This window comes from Dendronephthya gigantea, unplaced genomic scaffold (genome assembly GCF_004324835.1).
Source record: "Dendronephthya gigantea isolate DGI-Jeju-01 unplaced genomic scaffold, DenGig_1.0 000266F, whole genome shotgun sequence".
Lineage (NCBI taxonomy): Eukaryota > Metazoa > Cnidaria > Anthozoa > Malacalcyonacea > Nephtheidae > Dendronephthya > Dendronephthya gigantea.
The window spans coordinates 136,026-157,609 of NW_021163276.1; the positions used below are offsets into that span (position 1 = coordinate 136,026).

The window sequence follows — 21,584 nt, forward strand, 5'->3', positions numbered from 1 at the left end:
CACCTAATGAACACTACTTTGGGAAATAGTGAGTTTTGTTCTCCCTCGAGTCTCAATGTTTCCCTCGACCATTCAGACTCTTGTGAAAACAAAACTCACTATTTCCCTCTGAGCATAGTGTTATTGGTTTCGCGTGAAAGACCACATTTTGCGGGCTCATGTTACATATTTCGAGAACAACATTACAACAATGGAGACACTTCTCAGCAAAAAGCGACGAACGCAGTTATTTGGTGATTTGAAGCTACAATAACGCAAAGAATATGTTGGTAAATTAGCAATAAGTTAACAGTTTATGGTTTTTTGTTTAAACTGTCTTCAAATGGGGCTCTAAAACTTGCCTAAAGTAAATTTGATAGGCACATATTTCGATAACAGCAATGGCGACACTCGGTTTAGCAAAAAATACAACGCACGCAGTTTTTTATAATAATTTAAAGGACGATGTTGGAAAATTCGAAAAAGTGCAAAATTAGTTGATTCACTGTATCAAATATATGAAAATGACCCTCGAATTTAACTCGATACATATTCTACGAGAACAAAAATAGTAAAATTTTAACATGAAAACACGATGCATGAAGTTATTGGCGATTCTTAGCTTTACAAGCAAAAAAGAGGCTGAAAAAGGTAATGCATGTTTACCCTGTATTATTTTGTTTACAATATGTAAGAAAACGTTTCTCAATTTATTAAAATTGTAGTTACAGAGTAGAAATAAATGGTGCATACATGGCAATTCTTTCCTGAAAAAGGTTCTTACTGTTGCTGTTGGGCTCACACTAGTCTGCATGTATAGTTACAATTTGCAGTTACTGTCCTAATGCATTCTTTTGTAATATATTATGCTATTTGCATGTGGTCAAATAAGCCGGATTTGTAGATTTGATTTCAAGTTACAGGGTCCTAAAATACTACGTAATTTTTACGAGATTGTCAAATTGTTTTTTTGTTCTTCTCTATGGCGCAAAATTTTGTAACAAGAAGGTAAAGTTGCATTATAACTATTCGTAAAAATTATGTGTCATAATCATTCGTGTATTTGTGTTTTGTTTACGTTTTCGTCTGGAGTCGCTCGTTTTTTGGTCGAGTCGCACCTATTTTGTCGCTACTCGCGCATGCTTTGTCGCGACTCGCACCTTTTTTTTCGCGACTCGCGCCTATTTGTCGCGACTCGCGAGGCGCGCCAATTAGACTATCTCAATTTTAATGTGCGTATATTCTTTATGCAAACACTTCCAAAACTGGAATTATGAGCATTGTTAACTGTCAAGCGATATTTCCATTTACAAAATCTTACGCAAACCATACTCTTGCTAATAGAGGAATCAGGTATAGAAGTTTGGAATTATCTCACTGACCAATGTAAAAAACCAAGGTCTTATGACAAGTATGACTCCACATGTGGAGAGCAACGGAGCTAGGCCCTGGGGACGAGGATGATAAATTATCAAAAACCACTTCTCACACTTAGGGCTGCTTTCCACTTACACGTCTTTTATACGCACGTACACGCACGGAAAATTTGAAATGCTTCTAAATTTTTATTATTTAACATCCAGGTCTACAAGTGCATACTAAAATATGCGGAAAACTAAGTTCCTTTGATTTATTCACTTCGTTTTTTCAAAGGTAGCATGTATAAGGATTTAGACTTTTACGTGCGTGTACGTGCGTATGAAAAACGCGTAACTGGAAAGCAGCCTTTAGTCTTTGTCTATATCATCATACTCCTTTAAAAAGATTAGTTCACTATATGACTATACTCAGAAAAAGCTCTAAAACTGATGTACATCCTTACTATTTTATGTATATGTATGTGGTTTCTGGTAGGCTCCTAGCCCACATTTCTAAATAACAAAATTTTTATATCATTTTATTTATGTAATTATTATATGGCACGCGGTCTCTTGACTAAAACGGCGTGCGCTGATTGGTTCTTTGCCGGTCTGGAATCCCCCAGTATTAGACCGTTGCCGTATTAACGGTCCAACTCTCATATTTTTGAACAAAAACAAGCTTGCACTTTCATTTTTGACACGAAAAATATCGACGGAGAATGGACGAAGAAGAGCATTATTTGGTACATGTGAATATTATATGTATTCATCTTTGATTTTTGTTTATATCACTGTATCATTCCTATTTAACGAGTAAAAAACAGTTTTGGAAGCCACTTCAGTGCTTGCTTGGCGACTGGCTGGCGAAAGAGCCAGCAAGAATGCTGCAGCGCATTGTATAAATAAATAAACTAAATACTGTATGCCATATAATAAATCCCTTATAACCGAATACGTTCGGTCTGTACAAGAAAAATATCAGACCTCGGTCTTTTATATACGGACCTCGCTATCGCTCTGTCCGTACTGTCAAGACCTCGGTCTGATATTTTTCTAGTACGGACCTCAAATTCGGTTAATAAGTGGTATATATTACGCGCACTTATTGAAAAAAAAAATTAAAAAATAGCTTTCCTGCCTTATCCTGCCACGGATCCACGGATCAGTTGGGAAATTACCCACCCAGGAAGTTATTTCCCCATCGGAATTTTCCCAGCATTCACCCCCGCTGCATTTCAGCCGAGATCGGGTTCCGCCGGATGAATAAAAAGTCCAACTACTGTCGTACGTATACCTCAGAGTTCAGATTGATTTGGTGAGAAACGCGAGTGTTTCAATTAATTGGCCTCTTCAGCTTTAAAGAGATAAAGCGATTGTAGCTAACTTTTAAGGTATGACGAGTAACTCAGCATGCATGCAAAATACGAATATTTGTTGATTTGTTTCGAAATATATAAAATTTGATTATTTCACAATAACAGCATGGTGATGTGAATGTACCGAAACTAATTCTAGTTTTGACTGTTTTGTCTTTTTTGACGATTATTTCGTTAAACGTTTGTCTTCTTGTCTCAAAAACGTACGTAAAAGACTTTTATGTATCGCTAGCATCATTCATTGACTCATTGACATTGTGCAGTTCTACTAAACACAAAATGACTGCCTGGGGCTGCCAGTTTATATAAAAAAGCTATAACAGAGCAACTATTACAGAGCAATTATTCTATAGCCTAAACTGTGACTACCAGAGCCGGCAGACCCTTCATTGCTGGTTAAGAATTAGCAAGCAGTTATTGTTAAGTCGTTATTTTCCTTTTAGACGGGATTCTACTTTTCAGGATATGAGAACTGAATCAGTTTTTACTCGAATTATAATCATACTATATATTGGCATTATTGCATTATATAGATTTCTTAATGGTATATTTTATTTATCTACTCAAAAAATATTTATAAAATGAAATTTTGTATAAAATAGCCACCATGTTGGTAGTGGCATCACTAAACTATTTACCCAAACACAGTGGCATAGCCAGCCTGATGATTTTGTCCCGCTATGTAAATTTCATGTTTCATAATTTTTCATGTCGTTAGAAATTTATTGTTTTCACAGTCAATAAACACCAAAATATTAGCATAGCGGGACAAATTGTCAGGCTGCCCAAACACCTGGGTCACGGGGCTCTGGACCATCAGGTGACAATGATGAATAATAAAGTTCAATTGCACATTAATTGAAAGGGACCATGCTATTCTATGTTCTGCTAGTTAATTGCCTAGCTAATTTCTTTTGAAAACAATTTCACTTTCAATTATCTGTTACCATTTCTGTTATGCCAGCCTGGCATAACAGAATATATGAATATGGTCCCCATGCATATATTATTCTTGACCTCTAATTACTGAAAAATCAGATACAGTCTAAAAACTTTGTCAAGCCAGGCACACTACCAGCAAACCAATTCATGTCAAAGTTAATTTTTGAATTCTTATTTTCATAGCCTAATATTTGCAAGAATAATGCCTGTGAAAAAAAGAGTGTGTATTATTGGTGCTGGCCCTAGTGGCATGTCAGCAATGTATCATTTTGATAAGTTAAAAAAACAAGGAACAGAAATCCCAGAGGTGGTTTGTTATGAGAAGCAATCTAACATTGGTGGTTTGTGGAACTATACTTGGAGGACAGGTATGCAAAGTTCTAAAAAAGAAGCGCTCAGTGTAATTTTACACTGATAAAGATGTTCTTGTCAAACTAGGAGTGACCTTTGATAAAAAGTGATCAATGCAATAATTTGAGTTCAATATATATGCAGTCGTTAACATTAAGGTTGTCCATGTCAATCTATTTACAAATATATAAATATCAATCACATGACCATTAAACATGGGTTATTTTGTCCACTTTTCTCTGAAACAGACTGCAGTAGATGATTTTTAGTAAGCAATACTTCTGTATCTGCTTTATCTATATGGTATTGAACACTCTCAGAAAATAGATTACAATCTTAAAATTTGATTTTGCTACATTGTGTTTCATGTACTGCTACCGTGTACAATCTTCACTCATCAGGCAGACATAGAATATGTATATGTATGTATGTATATATTTATGTGATTATCATATATTGCATTCTGCATGTACATGCATGTACATGCCTATATGGTTACATAGACTCAACAGGGCTATGTAAGTATATAAGGTAAACCTACTATTAGGCAGGATGAATTAGTTTCAAAATTTTCAAATTGAAAGCAATATCAGCCATCTTACAGTACTTAATTTTTGCATTTAAAAGTGCAAAAAGCCATCTTGAAAACACATAGGGCCTATCCCAAACAGCAGAATTTTAAGGAATAAACTATTTTAGGAATAAACGATTTTCGCACTTAAAACCCTGCTGAATTGCTTCTACACAACTTGAAATATATAGTACTATTTTAATAAAACTCTCATTAATTAGGGCTAATTGTTAGTAGAATGCATTTAATGGAATTAAATTTATAAAATTTATTCACATTGCTATAAACTTTAAGAAAATTTGTTTCCAATCTGATCAGCAACTCCAGTCGTTCACCGATAGTTCACCTTGCTGAATTTAAGATTAATGCCATTATAATGCCATAAATAAAACATTTAAAACTATGAAACAAACAAAAACCAAATTTCTTTCAAATTCGCTCTGCATATGCATCTGCAATGATCTCGCGAGTCACCCGCGAATGAAGCCAAAAATTTGCGGGACGTATAGAGTCTCTGAGGTAGAGTCCCGCAAATTTTGGCTTCACGAAAACATTCATAAGGTAGCGTTCCAGTTATTTATTACAGTTCACTGATTTGCATTTATTGAATTAAGGTGGTCACCTATGTTTCTTAAAAGCCTGATTTTTACACAGGCGAAATTTTTCAGCTAAATGCGAAATATTTCGCCCGCGTCTTTTGAGTTGTGTTGTAGAAGTAAGGTATTTGAGCGGTCACAGTTTCATCTCGCCGAAAAAACAGCGCCCTTGGAATCAGGCCTTATGCACTCGCGCTTCCAGTGTCGTCTTATATAGAGAAAATAGAGAAAAAGCGCACTGAATACAGCTTGCATATCACGTGGATCATGTTCAAATGTAAAATAAAATAGGGTAGGTTAAATTCAATTTTCTTAATATCCTTGTTTTTGAGAGAAAAATAAACTACGAGTCATGAGATTATGGTTAGCCATGGCCATGAGGCCATCTAGACATCGTTAATTGGCGCCAACTGCGAAATTTTTGAAAAACTATTATCCTCGACACGAAGATGAAGGGATGCGAATTCTTCCCATGTGTTTTTCTCTATATTTTATTCAGGAACTGATGAATTCGGCGAGGTCGTTCACAACAGCATGTATCGAAACTTATGGTCTAACGGTCCGAAAGAAGCTTTGGAGTTTCCTGACTACACATTTGATGAACATTTTGGTAAACCTATTGCCTCCTTTCCACCTAGGGAAGTACTTTATGACTACCTTAAAGGTAAAAATTTACACCTGTCAAGTTGTTAATTTTATTCAAGGGCGTGTTACAACGTCTAAACGATAAGATGTCGAAAGACGATACATTTGTGTAGCAAACTACAGAAGTTCTTGCTAGCAGTATAAACGTTTGCTTCGATGCGTATAAAATAGTCAAATTTAATATAACCAAAGTACTGCATTGCCTATACGATCCTGTGATGTGACGGCAGCACACTATGGCGCTGTTTACACTACGCGCACATTTTTGACACGGCACGGCGAAATTCGCTACACGCGCCAGTTTCTTGAGTGCCGCCCCAGTCTAGTTCATAGATTTAATTTTTGTTTACGCAGGTCGTTGGTCGAAAGCTGATGTTCGTTCATGGATCAACGTAAATCACAAAGTACACGACGTCCAATACAGTGCTTCGGCCGATAATTTTATCGTGCAGGTTAAAGACCTGGCAAACGATCGTTTTCTACCCGCTGAAACCTTCGATTACGTCATAATTTCTACTGGGCACTACTCCGTGCCACACCTACCTGATTTCCCCGGGTTAAACAAGTTCCCCGGACGAGTTATGCACGCTCATAATTTCCGTGATGCTAGAGAATTCCAAGGCCAGCGTTTGCTACTGATTGGCGCGAGCTACTCCGCGGAAGATATCGCCCTGCAACTGGCAAAGTACGGGGCTGGTAATATCATTTGCACGTACCGTACTCGGCCTATGGGCTTCAAGTGGCCAGCTAACATCTCTGAGCGTCCCCTATTGCTCAAAGTAGATGGGAAAACAGTTCACTTTAAAGATGGAAGCACTGCCGAAGTGGATGCGATTATCTTGTGCACTGGTTACCTTTATTCTTACCCGTTTCTCAAGGACGACAGTCTACGGCTCAAAACTAGTAATATTTTGTACCCCGATGGTCTGTATAAAAATACGCTGTGGATTAAAGGAGGTAACAAGAAACTTATGTATATCGCAGCGCAAGATCAGTACTATACTTACACGTTGTTTGATGTCCAAGCAAAATGGTGTGTTAAGTACATCATGGGTGAAATTTCACTTCCAAGTCAAGCTTCCATGGAGGAGGATGTTAAGAAATGGATGAGCAGGTTTGTATTGATATATAAAATAGTCTAATGACTAGGTTGTATTTACACAGAAAGATTATACGGCTTTAACAGTTCTTTCCTCCTACATGCATGCATGTAATCGTTAATTCAAATTTTTGACCGTTTTCGTGTATAATAATATCGGGTGTCCTAAAAAAAGTACTCCGGTTTGATTGATAATAACGTTTTACCAGTGATTCAGAGAAGCCATAACACGGAAATAAATTTCATTAGATATAGAGAGAAGGTTATTGGTACCTTACAATTGGAAGATTTTGGTACCCTACAAAATATTTTACCTAAAAAACACGGAGATGTTAGTTTTTAAGTGTAATAGTCTCTTTATAGATGCGTCTAAATAATGAGAGAAGCATTGCTTGTATTTAAGAAACATTTGGACAATATCCTAACTTATATTTCAATAAATTATCGTAAGAATTTGTAGCGGTATACAGTAGCATCATGCAACAGTTTGTTAAATGTCTAGTCAGTGCTTTAATATAGTGCGTGCTTCAGTTTAGAAAAGCTTGATTATTAGTTAAGTAACATTTTTATACAGCGTATATTTGCAAGATAAAGCACGAAATATTGTGCCGATTTTGAAGTAATATTTTCTTCAAAAATATAACTAAATATAACATATCAAAATCTAAGTTAGACAATGTGCACACGCGGTAACGTTTTCGAGCATTTCGTTTTCATGCCGAGACAGTTCCAAATATCGTCAATTTACAAAAGAAGTTGAAGCTAATATAAAGCGTCAATACGATAAACTAGATACAAACGATTCTGAAAACGCTCGCTGATGTGCACATGCACATAGCCTTAGCCTTTCCTCTATCTAATGGAAGTGGCTTTATTGCGATACCTTTTCTCGCGATAAGAAGATATTTTGAATCATTTTTTGGACACCCAGTGGGGCATATGCCTATACACCTATAGAATTCTATCCACGTGAGAGATAAGTGGTCGTCGTAAGATTTATGTAGACTTGAAAACCATTCAGAAACTGATTACCATGCATGAATAGATTAATAACGCTGAATGTAATATTTTTATTAGATATCAAATCGAGTATAATTATTTTTATTAGAGAATCGAGTATACTCCCAATTTTAATCCCAATCGACATGTTTTTACTTCCTCGTTTCAGAAATGAATCCTTGAAAGATTGTCACGATGAAATAGATTTTCAAGCTGACGTTATTGCCGATATTGGCAAAGATGCCGACTACGGTTATGATCTAAACGTTAGTTATATGTTCCACGTTTGGGAAGATCATAAGCACGAGGATATCCTGACTTACCGTGATCATTCTTTTACGAGCAAGTATACTGGCACGACGGCACCAGTTCATCACACACCATTCATGAAAGCGATGGATGATTCAATGGAGTGCTTTCTGCATGGAGGGGGCATGCAAAAATAGTTAAGAAAAAGGCCGAACTTTAGGATTCAATCATATACAGTATAGTCTATCGAACGATTAATAATTTAAAATTTATTTACATAGCGAAATTTAATTGAACTTTAAGGTTTTCACTCACTCGCAAAAAAAACTCGCAAGCTCGCTGCGAGTAATTTTGTTCAACTACAATACTTGACATTTTATTAGTATAATAAATAAAATATAATAAAAAATCACTCGTGCAGTTGACTACCGGGAAAACTATAAAAACTATATCAATTAATAAAGGCCAATGTTTTGCTAATTTTTCAGCGCCTTTTTAGCACCTTTTCACTACTTGTACTGAATATGCAAACGTCCATGCTTATGATTAAAACTATATAGAGATAAAAAAGGTTGCTGCATGCACCTACGCGTAAACCAGATATCGCAGTCATCGGTGTAGACATTTTATTTTTTACTGACGATTTACCCCTGCAATAAATAAAGTTTAAAAAAACCGAGAGAAAATTGTTCGTTCAACAGACTGGCATATTCTATTCGCGTGGCCACAGGCAAAGTCAAATAAAGAACGATTACTTGCATGGGATTTTATCCTAATGACTCCGAGTACTTATCGTCTACACCTTATATGCACATCGGGTTATTCTAACTTATATAGTACAATTTAACTCGATTCGCTGTCAGCAAAATATGAACATGCACTGAACTTTTATGGTTCTGTCGGCTCAATTTGTCCAAAGCTCTGGGTGAATACCGAACTCTTTTCGGTATGGGCGATGAATCTTAACTTGAGGCGTGGAATCGTATGTCCTTAGAAGGTAACGGTTAGGATCAACAGTTTTGAACTTGGAGTCTTGCAACCACGCGTTTCTCCTGGCGTTATTCATTTTTTCTCGCTCTAAGGGATGAAAGTTAAGATGATGAATAACTTTGTTGTGTTGCTTTAAATAATACCAAGTACACTATCTTAAGCATACTTTTCGCATGCATATAACATCATATCGCATGCAAGGCTATTCTCCATTATCGTCCGCTTCATCCGCGCGGGCGAAGCGGCTTTTGAGAATCTGCATGCCCATGCGACCGTGACCGGTCTGAAAAACAAAGGGTGCTTCTCAGCAAAGCGTTGGAATGGAAAATAGCCTTAACGTGAGACTGATACTCACCCCCCCGTCTCAATGTTGTTTCCTAACGAGTATATTCATCTCTTAATTGTACCAAAAGTCGTGCAGCAACATCAACATTGTGTAAACCTTTCTCCCGTATAGGATTTCAAGTTTTGAAAACCTTACACAAAATGACGTTACGTCACTGAGTCAAGTGGCAACCAGCATAATGAAATATTTGCTTTGTGGTAGGCTACATGCATGTGATCATTTAGAGTGTTTAAATTTATACCTTCCTCACAAACCTCATTCAAAGCAAATCTTCTTCACAGCTGCATGGTACCCGCGTATCCGCAGCTTTTTTGCAACTCTGATTGTGTAGGGGGAGAGGGGTGTGATTTACGACTATGAAACTGTATTTTTGCCCTTTAAAGCCACTGTGAGGTAGTTACTCAGTAATTACTGAGGTACCTACTTGTAATGATATAATTTCTATTGGTAACCAATGGGATGTTTTGCAATAACAGACTATGTCTAATATTAAAGACAATCATGCATGCAGGATTTTTTGTGACAATGTGCAATAAACCATACGCATTATATACGCAGTATAGCTGTGAAACGTATGCTCCAAACTTTTCGTGATCGTGCATGGTTTTACGGTTGGATTGTTTACCTTCTACTCCGGCGCATTTAAGCCAGCGATGAAGCGAGGGGACAAAAGCAGGCTTACTAGGATGATCAGGCGTCATCTAAAAGGATACGAGAAATATATCATAATTGACAATACTTATTAATCAGGATATCAGCTTTGATCAACGAACAAAGACAAGAATTTCTGACTCAGGCTACAAAGTTAACTTGATTTCTGCTTTGATAACAACTGCTTTCGTTGTAACCAACCATCGAGAGTGTTTCTTAGGGTGTGGTAATTTTAGGGCGATGTCAAAGGTGCCTTACTACAGGATACAAAAATTTAAGGGTCTTGGAAAAACAGCTTATATCATTTACCTTAGCGATGTGATTACCGTTTCTTCTAGACGAACTTGGGCTAAAGTCTCTTCCTGAGGCAAAGAAAGCAAAACGAGAATGGTTGGACATGTATCGAGCGCTAACCAGCCGCTGTACAACCGGCCACTGACGGTGTGTTATTTTAGCACATGATAAACAGGCATTTCCTGAAATTTATTTATAGCTGTTATTCCAACTTTTGCCTCTCCGGAGTGAAAAAGCAAGAAAAAGTGAATTAACTGATCGTCAATTATAATTTTATTATGTTCAGACATAAGCACATTTCATTTCACAGTGAATTATACCATGTCATCGGAAAACTGATTATCTCGCCAACTTACCATGTTCAGGTACTCCAAAGCTGTTAAAATTAGACTCTTTGTTTGGCCTTAAGGCTTTCCTTAGAACCTAAAATAACAAAAAATACTATTCATGTTTTCGGCAAGTATCATGCTGCAGCGCAAACTTGAAGACGGAAGATGGGAAGGAACTGTTTCATAAATAAGAAAAACCGGTTTTGATCTTTTAAAAATTCTTCTTAACAAAGTAATTTTCGCCACCTTTACACAAGAGCAGACAAGTAACAAATCTAAATGAAGAAACCGAGGTTCGATTCATGCACATGCAACGCAACGGATTCACCAAATTTTGATAGACAGAAGAATTAAAGAATCCATATTTTGGAAGAATAACCAAATACTGTAAAGCATGCAGATAATTTAAATTAATTTAATTACTATAGTTTAATTATATAGGGTCCCGATTTTTTTAATAAACATGAAATTTAAGGCCAAGTTTTACTTAAACTTTACCATAGTATTTCTTCAACAGCATCAAAAGTTTACAACGGATGATATTTAGATTTAAAATTTTAATCAACCTCAATACATCAACATGCAACAACGCTGCAAATGTGAAAGACAAAAACGCGGAATGTGCTAAAAAGAAAACAGAGACGATAAAGACGTAGAAAAGAACACCAGTATGTCTGTATTAAAAGCTGACAAATCCGCGGTCCATGCATCATCATGGAGTGGTAAAAACATGAAACAGATCAATCTGAACACGCTCACAAAAAACGTTTTGCATAATCGTCCACCAACCTCTGTGTGCCCATCTCTTTTCAAACGTTGGATGTCCTTCAGACTGTAATACATAGTGCCGTCTGGTACAGGCGCACTATCATATACATATTTTTCTAAACGGAAAATGTCTCAATTAGGATCATGTAAATGATTTCCGTTAAGTTTCACAATTTCGGAGTCTGAAAGATAGGCTATAAAAAGGCTAATTAGTGTGAAAAATGGATTTACTATAGACGTACCGGGCTGAATGGGGTACTCGGAAGATAAATATCAAAGCCCCCAGAAAATTTAATTACAGGCTTTGAAACAAGTCCGATTTGGCGATTATTAATTTAAATAGTGACGTTTCGTCTTCCGTCTTTTGACATCTTCAGAGAAACGGATAAATTAATTAACATGGAAGTCCGACTCATTTGATCCCCTTCACAATAAGGGTTACCTGACGTCCTAAATTTGGCGAGAACAGTTGGGATAATATATACTATTAGGTGAATTTGATGGATTTTAAGAAAGAATTGCGTGCGTTAACCAAGGTCGGCATGGAAGTAAATCTGACGGAGGTTTGAAATGAAAACACTTTGAGCAAAGAAGCGAGAAAAAAGATTGAATTTTTATCACAAGTATTACACAAAAATTAAATAACCACACCTTCATAAGGGTTCTGTGGAGGTTTTGGATGTACTGAAGGATATCCTTTTTCTTTGGAAACACGCAAGCGTAAAAACACCCTATTAAAATACATTTGAGAATCTTGATTGAAAAAGATCACAATACGATAATGTTGCATTTCTATAAACTACCTTTTTAAGTACGCTACGAATACCCTTTTAGCGAGCGGGCTGGAAATGAAGAAAGAATGAAGTTTACTTTTTGGCAAAAGCACCGCAAACACCCGCACTTGCTTTCCGTAACCACTGATCTCCATATAGCAGCTGAATGCAAAAGTGTGGACAAATCAAACCTAAAGTTGATCGAAAGCTAAATAGACAAAAGTGTTTAACCGCTTGGTCTGACTTTTATAGCCTCAATTCCAGATGCTACTTTATTAAACGTGTTATTTAAGGAACACGTCATTTTGACTAGCTATCAATCAATCCTCGGCCGTGTCCATGATGCAACTGAGTAAAATTTTCATAAAGCCACACAAAGATTTAATACCCGCAATGCCAATGGTACATCATGATACAGATTTGGAAAGGTAGGGCATGTTCACATGAGCCCGGTTATCCGAGATTCAACGAGACATGAAATAATTAAGACACCATAAAATATATAAGTCCTTATGAAACCGAACAAGCATTTGTTATTTTCGTAGTAATGACGTTAATTTGAATTTTAGCTAAACGGATTTATGTGTAAACAGACGCCTAAGAATAAGGTCCGTTCACATGCATATCGGCTTTACAGCACATTTGGAATCGACAAAAAAAAATAAATATATATATATATATATATATATATATAATATATTATATATATATATATATATATATATATATATATATATATATGCAATTAGGTTTATTAAAATGTTACGATTTGACGTATCGTAATACGAAATAGCCTCTCTTTGTGCCCATAAAATAGCAACATCAAAATTAAGTACGAATTAATTTTCCCTGTCCTCAAGAAGTTTAGGGCCAAGTTTAGTGGCCTCAAGATATTTTTGTGCTTAAATATTTAATTTCAATTTTTTAGTCGTTCAAAATGAATATACTAATTTGATATTATACGAAGAAAATAATATTATATGGTTTTACTTTTAACTGTACATATGCATAGTTTTGGTATTCTATTGATGAACGTCATTATGATATATATGAAGACATTCAGTTGATTTGAGGAATTTAAAAAATCCTGCACAGATCAGAGGAATATAATTATCAACCCAGCATTCTTTTTCACTAAAAGTTCTTTGTCCTTTATAAGAATCCTCCCCCACAGCTGAGTATCATTGAATTTGAGAGCAAAAGTACTAATTGATAGTACAGTTAAACTTTAATGTATTACAACATGATTGAATAAGCCAATCCAGCATGGAAAAAGCGATGATCATTTGCCACACTACGATTTCATAACAATGGTTTCATTAATCATGCAGACAACGGTATTTTCTCAGGATCGTTCGTTTCACCGGGTTCGTAGGAGATCAAAAAGTTCCTATGTGGCAAAATCATTGCAGCATGACTCTTGAAACGGTACAAAGTTCAATTGCAAAATCATACGATATGACGTATTGAACGAACTGGTGCATTCCAAACATTCCCACATTTGCAAAATTACTAACATTTAATCTCATATTCAGCGAGTTTTTACATTTTTATAGTTTCTGTTCGCTAATATTGGTATAAATTAGAGAAATGCGAGTTTATGTCTTTGAAAACGTCGTTGTAATGCATACCTTAGATTTAAAAGTACAATAATATAATACTTTCATAATTCATATTGATTGGTTCAGTTTGATATAAATCGCTATAGATATTCGATAATTTCAATTTTACTGGTAAATGCATTGACTATGTCAGTGGTGCTTTGATTGGGCTGTCTATATTATATTTTGTGATATGCAATTCGCAAGATACATTCGAGGGTACTTGGAAACCATGCTAAGCACGGATAGATATAATTAGACCAAGGCAAAGTACACTCAAGGCCAAGCAAGAACCATTATTACTTACGCATAATTAATACACCAACACGCAGTTTGGTGACGTGTTTACAGTTACAAACATCACGAAATCGTCGGTGCATTAGCATATCTATGCACTCCTGGTGGCAAAGGTGTAGGTTCGAATGTCATATTTTATGTCTGCAATACACCAATTCGGTGCATTTCAACGGTGGGGAGACTCTCCTATTTTGAATAACGATGTAAACAATGTGAAATATTAAACTTAAAGCAAGGCGGTTGTTTTTGTGCGAATTGGCCATAGTGGGTTTACCCAGAATTTACATACTCTATTTATTCACAAGTAAATTTGACTAATAAATTAATAGGAGGTAGTGGTGTACCTAGCGGGATCACCTGGCCTTGTATACAATTGTTGACGGTTATAAAAAAACATAATATGTTCCTTACGAGTTTCAATTTAACTTTTCAGCTCAACACAACTGTCCTTGTATAAAAGAATCTAGCAAAGAATGAATTAGGAATATATCGGAAGAGCAAACATCGTCAGGACGAAATGTGATAGTGTCTTTAGCAACGGAATTAGCATTAGTACATTAGTAGCGGAAGCAAATTTCGATCATACCTTCTGGCTCATTTCTATTTGCATATACCTTTTTTATACACGTGTATACCCATGCTAACAAATTTTTAGACCACGCAACGTAAACAACGGGGTTCAGCGAATATGTAACTGAAAAGGCTTCTCCTGTGCTTTTGGTAATTTGGAATTCCATCATCTTCTTAACGACCGTTTGTCGAGGAAAATATTTTTGCAGTGTTCTGACACGTCATACGCTTGGATTTGTGTCATACCTGCGCACTGACCCATGCAAAAGCTTAACAACTTTTCAAATCCCTCCGCATGTGCTAATATTCGAAGTGAAGTGCATTCTTCGGCATTTCATCACGCAAAATATTATCTTTTGAGACCCAGTGGAACACTGCACATCGAAAGGCCCGACAAATCAGAAATGGCGAACAAAGCTAAGATCACAAGGAAGATATTGTAGAGCAATAATTGTCAGCGATTATGATAATGAATTTCCTGCAATTGCAAGTATCACATACCTTCATTAAAACGCATCAGTCGGTGCACGAACAAAGACGATAACAGCACTGCTTCAAGACGGGAAGAGCTAAGCAATGTTTCTCGTCCTTTACACCGTAGTTGTGAGCCTCTGTGGTACGGCGCTGTTTGTTTCGTTATTTGCCGCAAGAAAACGAAAACACAAGCGTGATGCGTTTAAGAAGCAAGAGCGAAGCGATTTCTCTAGTGAAGGCACGAAGTGGAACAACAATCAGCACGAATATCATGTGGAGAAATTTTACGAGACAGGCTTGACAGGCTCGCATGAATATCACGGAGGTTATTTGAATTTCGGCTACTGGGATGATGGCAACGAGGACTACGTTAAAGCGAGCGAGGCACTTCTTTCCCAAGTCGCAGATCCTGTGAATCTTAACGAGAAAAGCCGGCTTTTGGATGTTGCTAACGGCATGGGTGCACAGGACATTTTTTCCACAAGAAGTATAAACCCGAACACATCGATATGATTGACGTAACGTTGAGTCATCATTTGATCTGCAAGAAACGTATTAAAGAACACGGCCTAACTGACCGCCTCGTAGCTCACTACGGTAGCGCAACCAACCTTCCATTCTCCGATAATTCTTTCACTCACGTTTTCTCAGTAGAGGGTGGCGTCCACTACAGGACGCGAAACGACTTCCTGAGAGAAGCCTACCGCGTTCTCGAGCCAAACGGCTGGCTGTCTCAAGCAGATTATGCAAACCCAAGGCTTTCTAAGAATTGGATTGAGCGCAACATGTCTCTCCTTTGCGCCTATTTGTGGAATATGCCGAAGGAGAATGCTCAGACGTGCGAAGGAATCAAAGAGTGCATGGAGAAAGCTGGTTTTGTCGACGTCGTCGTCAAAGACGTTGGGGAGTTCTGCATTCCTGGTTATTATAAGGAGTCAACGCGTCCAGAGACCCTCGCCGAGCTGAGCAAAGTACGAGGCTGGTTTGCGACGTACGTGAGTGGGCGAATTATTGACGAGCTCATACGGTATGTTTACAACCATGATATATTAACCGAAATCGTCGCATACGGTAGAAAACCTTCGTCGGAGTAGCAATGCTTAGATAAAACGCTGCGTGCATGTACAGTTTTAGAAGTGCATTTTACTTGAAAGACACGATAATTAATGTTAAAACATTCAGGGGCCGGTTGTATGAAAGCCGGATAGCGCTATCCACCGGATAGTGATTTTTTCAACCGTTCTAAAAATGCCTAAAAAGCTATAAAATCTCGGCTTTGGAATTAAATATTATTAAAGAGGATCCTCGACTTAGGAATATTAAGATTTAATCAAAGTTATACCTAACAACAGGTGATTTAAAAGCGATTGAAAAAACCACTATCCGGTGGATAGCGCTATCCGGGTTTCATACAACCGGCCCCAGGACAATATGATTACGGTAATCGCATGATATTATACATGTGACGTAAACTAAATGTTTGAAATGATAATGGTACGTATAATTGTAGCTATTATTCGCAAATTACTTGGCAAACGAGCGTAAATTTCTGTATGAAGAAAGTTGTTAGCTTTTAAACGGTACGTTTTTCCTACTATGCATGTGGGTAAATAATTAACGAACTTGTGTTAGATGATAAAACTTCCTAAAAATTGTTAATTGCAATGTTGGCTTATAAGTGATTTTTTTATTCTTTCCTACCTGACAGAGGTGAAAAATTACGATCATTGCGATGTTTCAGTTATATGAATAAACAAAAAAGTTACGCTTGCCTCCAAGTGTTTGCCCAAATAAGCTCAGCTATATTACGTTTGTGTACTCTTTTTGAGAGGTCTCGCATGATAAATCATCTTTATATTCGCATGGATTTTTTGCGACGCCCACTCCCTGAGTCTGTTTACGGTATTTTAACTCCCGCTGATCTGGAGTAACCAATTCGTATATCAATTGAATTTTTTGCCCATATATATGTACAATTAGCAAAATGAGTATGATACATGCATGAGGCGTAGTGTATGTTAGTCTTAGTTGCTTTGTTGTTTAAAACTATGTGAAATCGGAATGGGGCGTCTAAATATAAATTGCACACAATGTCTTGATATAAATTATTCATTCTGTTAAAATAAATGAAGTGTTTTGTCTGTAAAGACTTAATTGCATTGCATGATTGCACGACTTTGTCGCCTAAAACTGTATTAGACTTCTATTTTTTGAATTTGTGGAAACACTACGTGAATTTAGTCTTGCAGAGCTTGTAGTGTTTTCACAAACAAACTTACAAAATTACTATTATCGCCCATTCAATGTTATCGCGATGCAAAATTCAAACTGACTTATTAAGATCTCTATATTGTTGTGTTTCGGCGCGCGTTCGTAAACCTTCTGTTCTTCATGCCTTCGTTGGAATAGCTGTTTTTCATGCTGCCTGGATATAATTAGAAATAGTTTTGTTTTCAAGTAAGGACAGGATTATACAGAATATGAATGTATTCCGAATTTTTAATAAGAAATAACATCATAAAATACTGATAAAGCCAATTTTGTTTCCACTTTACCAATTTTTTGTACTGTAGAGATAAAAGTTTATTCGTTATTCATTGTTGAGTTGGCTGCATACGTTTTTCGATTGTGTAGGCCAAAGTTACGTTAAATTTTATAAGATAAGATCAGATTGTATGACTGCATGGGTTAACCATTGCACAACCTTTGTTATCGCACAACCTTTCGCATGTAAATCAGTCAAGTTTTAATAGACCACTTTTATAGGTCAGCAACTCTTGACTTCTTCAATTACCGACTTGCACGTAGAGGATTAAACTATTATTTTCGGTGCTATCGCACTAAACAGGTCTCTACATGACATTAAGGATTGTCACAACGTGTAGCCTTTGGGTGCAAGCTGCCAATGCAAAATTTTGGTCACGACAACATCATTTAACCAAGTGACCAACGAACGTGTGCCGTTTTAATTGCATGATTCAGTACGTGCCATTGTGAAGCATGGCTCCAAGTTTTGGCAGGCTGACAAGTGAAGTGGGGCCTGCATCCTCCCCTTAACTTTTGAGCCGCTCTGGGGTCGGGCGACTGCATATAGTCAGCATGTCTCAGGAAGAAATTCTATTTTTTATTAGCATATCTCCGGCGTAAATTATCGACTATTCTAACATTATCGCGTTCGCAATCATTGAGGCTGTGTGCACACGAGCGTCGTTTTCGAGCGTTTTCAAAATCTTTTTGTCCAGTCGATAACCCTTACGGTCACACGATCCAAGGAGAAATACGCTTGATATGTTAATTAAATTAAATAGACCTTTTCGGTAATTACGTCACAACATTTTAACTTCACGTTTTAAATTTAGAACCACCTTATTAATGAAATGGATTTCAAGTTTTACCCTCACGAGACACGTGCAAAGATGCAAAACATCCTTCTTCAACACATGCATGAAAAATATTTTTTTGTTTTGACCAATAAATTTGGAAATTAGTCATAACACAAGAACGAGGCTGGGGTGCGAATTAAGACCGCGAGCCTCGTTCCCGCGTTATGGCTTATTTCCATACTTACTGGTCAAAATGAAAAATTATCTTTAATGCACGGGTTATAGAAGAATGTTTTGCATCTCTGCACATAGCTTGTCAGAGTAAGGCTTTAAATCCATCTCATTGAAGGTGGTTCTAAATTTAAAACGATAACGTTGTGACGTAATTACTGAAAAGGTCTATTTGCCTCAACTTCTATTTCAAATTAATTATCGATGTTTGAAACCGTTTTGGAATGGAAACAAAAATGAAAACGCTCGAAAACGTTATCGTGTTCATATATGTGTACGAACTGATGTGTACAGCTGACTTCAAACCATAAAAAGCCGAACGTTTGAGCTTTTACTTCTTTTTTTGGAGGGGGGAATCTACCCGCAAGTGCGGGCTCGGGTGATGTATTTCGGCGGGAAATTTCACCAATCACGAGATTTCGTGATCTGTGTTTTACAGGCAAGCATGTGTGCTTGCCTGTAAAACACAGATCACGAAAATCTCGTGATTTCACTGCGTTCACTGCGTTGACGTTGTGCAAAATACAAAGATAGCGAAGTGGAATACACATTTCTAAAGTTTTCAGCGCGTGACTTGAAGATATCAATGCTCAGAAGAACTCAGTGTACATTACCAGTTCTTATCTTATCTATCAAGGTTTTTAAACAAAGACAAAGTACTGGACTTCCTTATGGTTACCGAGTTGAGGTAGGTATTTTCTCTGTATTAGATTACTAATTCAGGTCAGAAATTTGACCTATTTTAATTTCAAGCACCTAAGTAATTTAGTATAAACAGCAATATTGTTTTCCTATGTTTTGTATTGTTTTTATGAAGTGGTTAGTGATTAGGATTCGTATTTGAAAAGATTCCTATAATTATTGTCTTTCAGTATTGTTGATTGCAACAAAGTAATCTTTGAACCTGTTTCTATAAATTTAAAGGTTGCTAGCTTTGGAAGGGTATTATAGTGCAAACAGTGTTTCCAGTTTCAAAGAATTTCCAGAGATACTTATATACACACAATTCACAAAAGTTTTGTGATAAAGCTCAGTGGATATACAACAAATTTATATGCCAAGTTCAATCTGAGCTTTATTTTTGTTTTGTTTTTATAAATAAGAAGGCAACATGAATTACCACTTGTGAGCTATTTTGTATTTACGTACTGCAAATCATATAATTTGCAGCTTTTGAATACAAAAATATATTTTTGGTGGTGCAAACATAATCAATTATAGAAGCTAGAGGCAGCGCTAGACTTAATTGGGGGGAGGGCATATATCTGTCTTATCCCTGACTGATTTCTTTTGTACGCTATCGTTCCTTTGACATATGGCTATGGCCCTGTTAAGTCATTTGACAGTTTGACTACAATTATACAAGCAATGAAGCAAATTATAATTGAATCAAGATGTATATTTATAAATTATTTTTAAAACTGTTTTAAAACTTAATTTAGATCTAGAGTGACAAATTGTTGCAATTTGCTTTGTTTTTAAAATACACAAGAATCAGCAATAAGCCAATATTACAATAATTATCATTTTATATAAGTATATTAATTTTTCACCAATATCATGTCTATAGCTCTAATCCAATCTCAGCAAAATTAACAGAGGAAACCTTTGCAGCAGATTTGCTCAAAAATTTTTGTAGGAATTTTTATTTTATATCTAAATTATAAATTAATTATAGACTGTTTTGTGCAAACATTAGACTCACATTAGACTGGAGTATTTTATCATCACAGTGATTAAGTGGCCTTTGAAAAAAATTAAGTCAGTCACCTAAGGGGAACCTGATGGTTCAGGGACTATTATAGCTCTGACTTCTTTTAATTCACCTGATGATGAATCACATACCCTATTGCACACAAAATAGATCGTTTTAGATATTTTAAGAAAGGAAATATACCTATTTGCAAGCATGAAGCACTCATTTGCCAAAATTAAACCATCACCTCTCTCACCCTACCCCCCTTCAAGCTTGAGCCTTTTCCACTGTTTCTGCCACCCCACCAGATTTTCTCTTAGTTTTCTCTAACTATAATATACCAAATTGTTTATGCAGCCAATGTTTAAAATCTACACTACATACAACACCATGGCTGCACTGTGAATGAATTAGGATTTGTGAGCATCCCAAGAAAATAAAACCAAAACAATGCACATAATTTGTGACACTTACCCAGGTGGATGTGGATTATTTCGTCTTGTTGGCGATGTTGGTCGAGATTTGGTAGGTCTATCGAGTTGTTTAAAGTCATGCTGTCGTGAATATGTCGAATGCCAGTCGTGAACACTCTTAACAGCAGGTTTGCCAGGATCTTCCCATGCTGCCAGCCATGTGAGACGCGACTCGCTGCGGATGTTCTTCATTTCTATCTCGGTCAACTTGCGTTGATTGTACTTTTGTCCGGTGAGATCATCGTCAACCGTCCTGGCTCGGACGTGTTTAAGTGAATATCCTGGGTTCACTAAAATGTGTGTCATTTCATCATTTAGGTGAACAAGCTGAAACTTTTCGTATTATGTTTGTATATAAGCGACTTATACGGTTGCCATATCACACGATTAGACATAACATTTCTTAACGCTTAGCAACGATGCAAAGTCCCTCCCACAAAATGGAGATTGCCAAAAAGACCAAAAAAGTCGACAAGACTACCACAAAAAAGTTGATTGCGCTAGGACTGTGCACAGACAAACATATTAAGTGGAGTATCCGCCAGATAGGTTGAACGGGCTTTGTATAGCTACTATACTATAACAACAGTGAACGGAATT

At 36.6% G+C, this 21,584-nt stretch overlaps 2 protein-coding genes across 4 annotated transcripts; one reads left to right on the plus strand and one right to left on the minus strand.

The window, feature by feature from the left end:
* The first annotated feature begins 2,584 nt into the window (after positions 1-2,584).
* Positions 2,585-8,502, plus strand: LOC114541107 (dimethylaniline monooxygenase [N-oxide-forming] 3-like). 2 transcript variants are annotated; one of them, XM_028561085.1, is made up of 5 exons: positions 2,585-2,731; positions 3,842-4,026; positions 5,676-5,840; positions 6,176-6,935; positions 8,089-8,502. In XM_028561085.1, the coding sequence occupies exons 2-5, from the start codon at positions 3,861-3,863 to the stop codon at positions 8,363-8,365; spliced, it is 1,368 nt and encodes a 455-aa protein (XP_028416886.1). In that variant the 5' UTR covers positions 2,585-2,731; positions 3,842-3,860; the 3' UTR covers positions 8,366-8,502. The 2 variants fall into 2 exon arrangements, with proteins under 2 accessions (XP_028416886.1, XP_028416887.1); XM_028561086.1 differs by lacking the exons at positions 2,585-2,731; positions 3,842-4,026 and adding an exon at positions 4,503-5,468 and having other exon boundaries at positions 8,089-8,499.
* A 32-nt stretch (positions 8,503-8,534) lies between these two features.
* LOC114541108 lies at positions 8,535-21,380 on the minus strand. Of its 2 annotated transcripts, XM_028561089.1 has the most exons (7): positions 20,986-21,377; positions 12,198-12,277; positions 11,568-11,662; positions 10,806-10,872; positions 10,465-10,517; positions 10,130-10,205; positions 8,535-9,245 (listed from the first exon to the last, which is right to left on the minus strand). In XM_028561089.1, the coding sequence occupies exons 1-7, from the start codon at positions 21,288-21,290 to the stop codon at positions 9,073-9,075; spliced, it is 849 nt and encodes a 282-aa protein (XP_028416890.1). In that variant the 5' UTR covers positions 21,291-21,377; the 3' UTR covers positions 8,535-9,072. The 2 variants fall into 2 exon arrangements, with proteins under 2 accessions (XP_028416890.1, XP_028416889.1); XM_028561088.1 differs by lacking the exon at positions 8,535-9,245 and having other exon boundaries at positions 9,787-10,205; positions 20,986-21,380.
* Between the last annotated feature and the right edge of the window lie 204 nt (positions 21,381-21,584).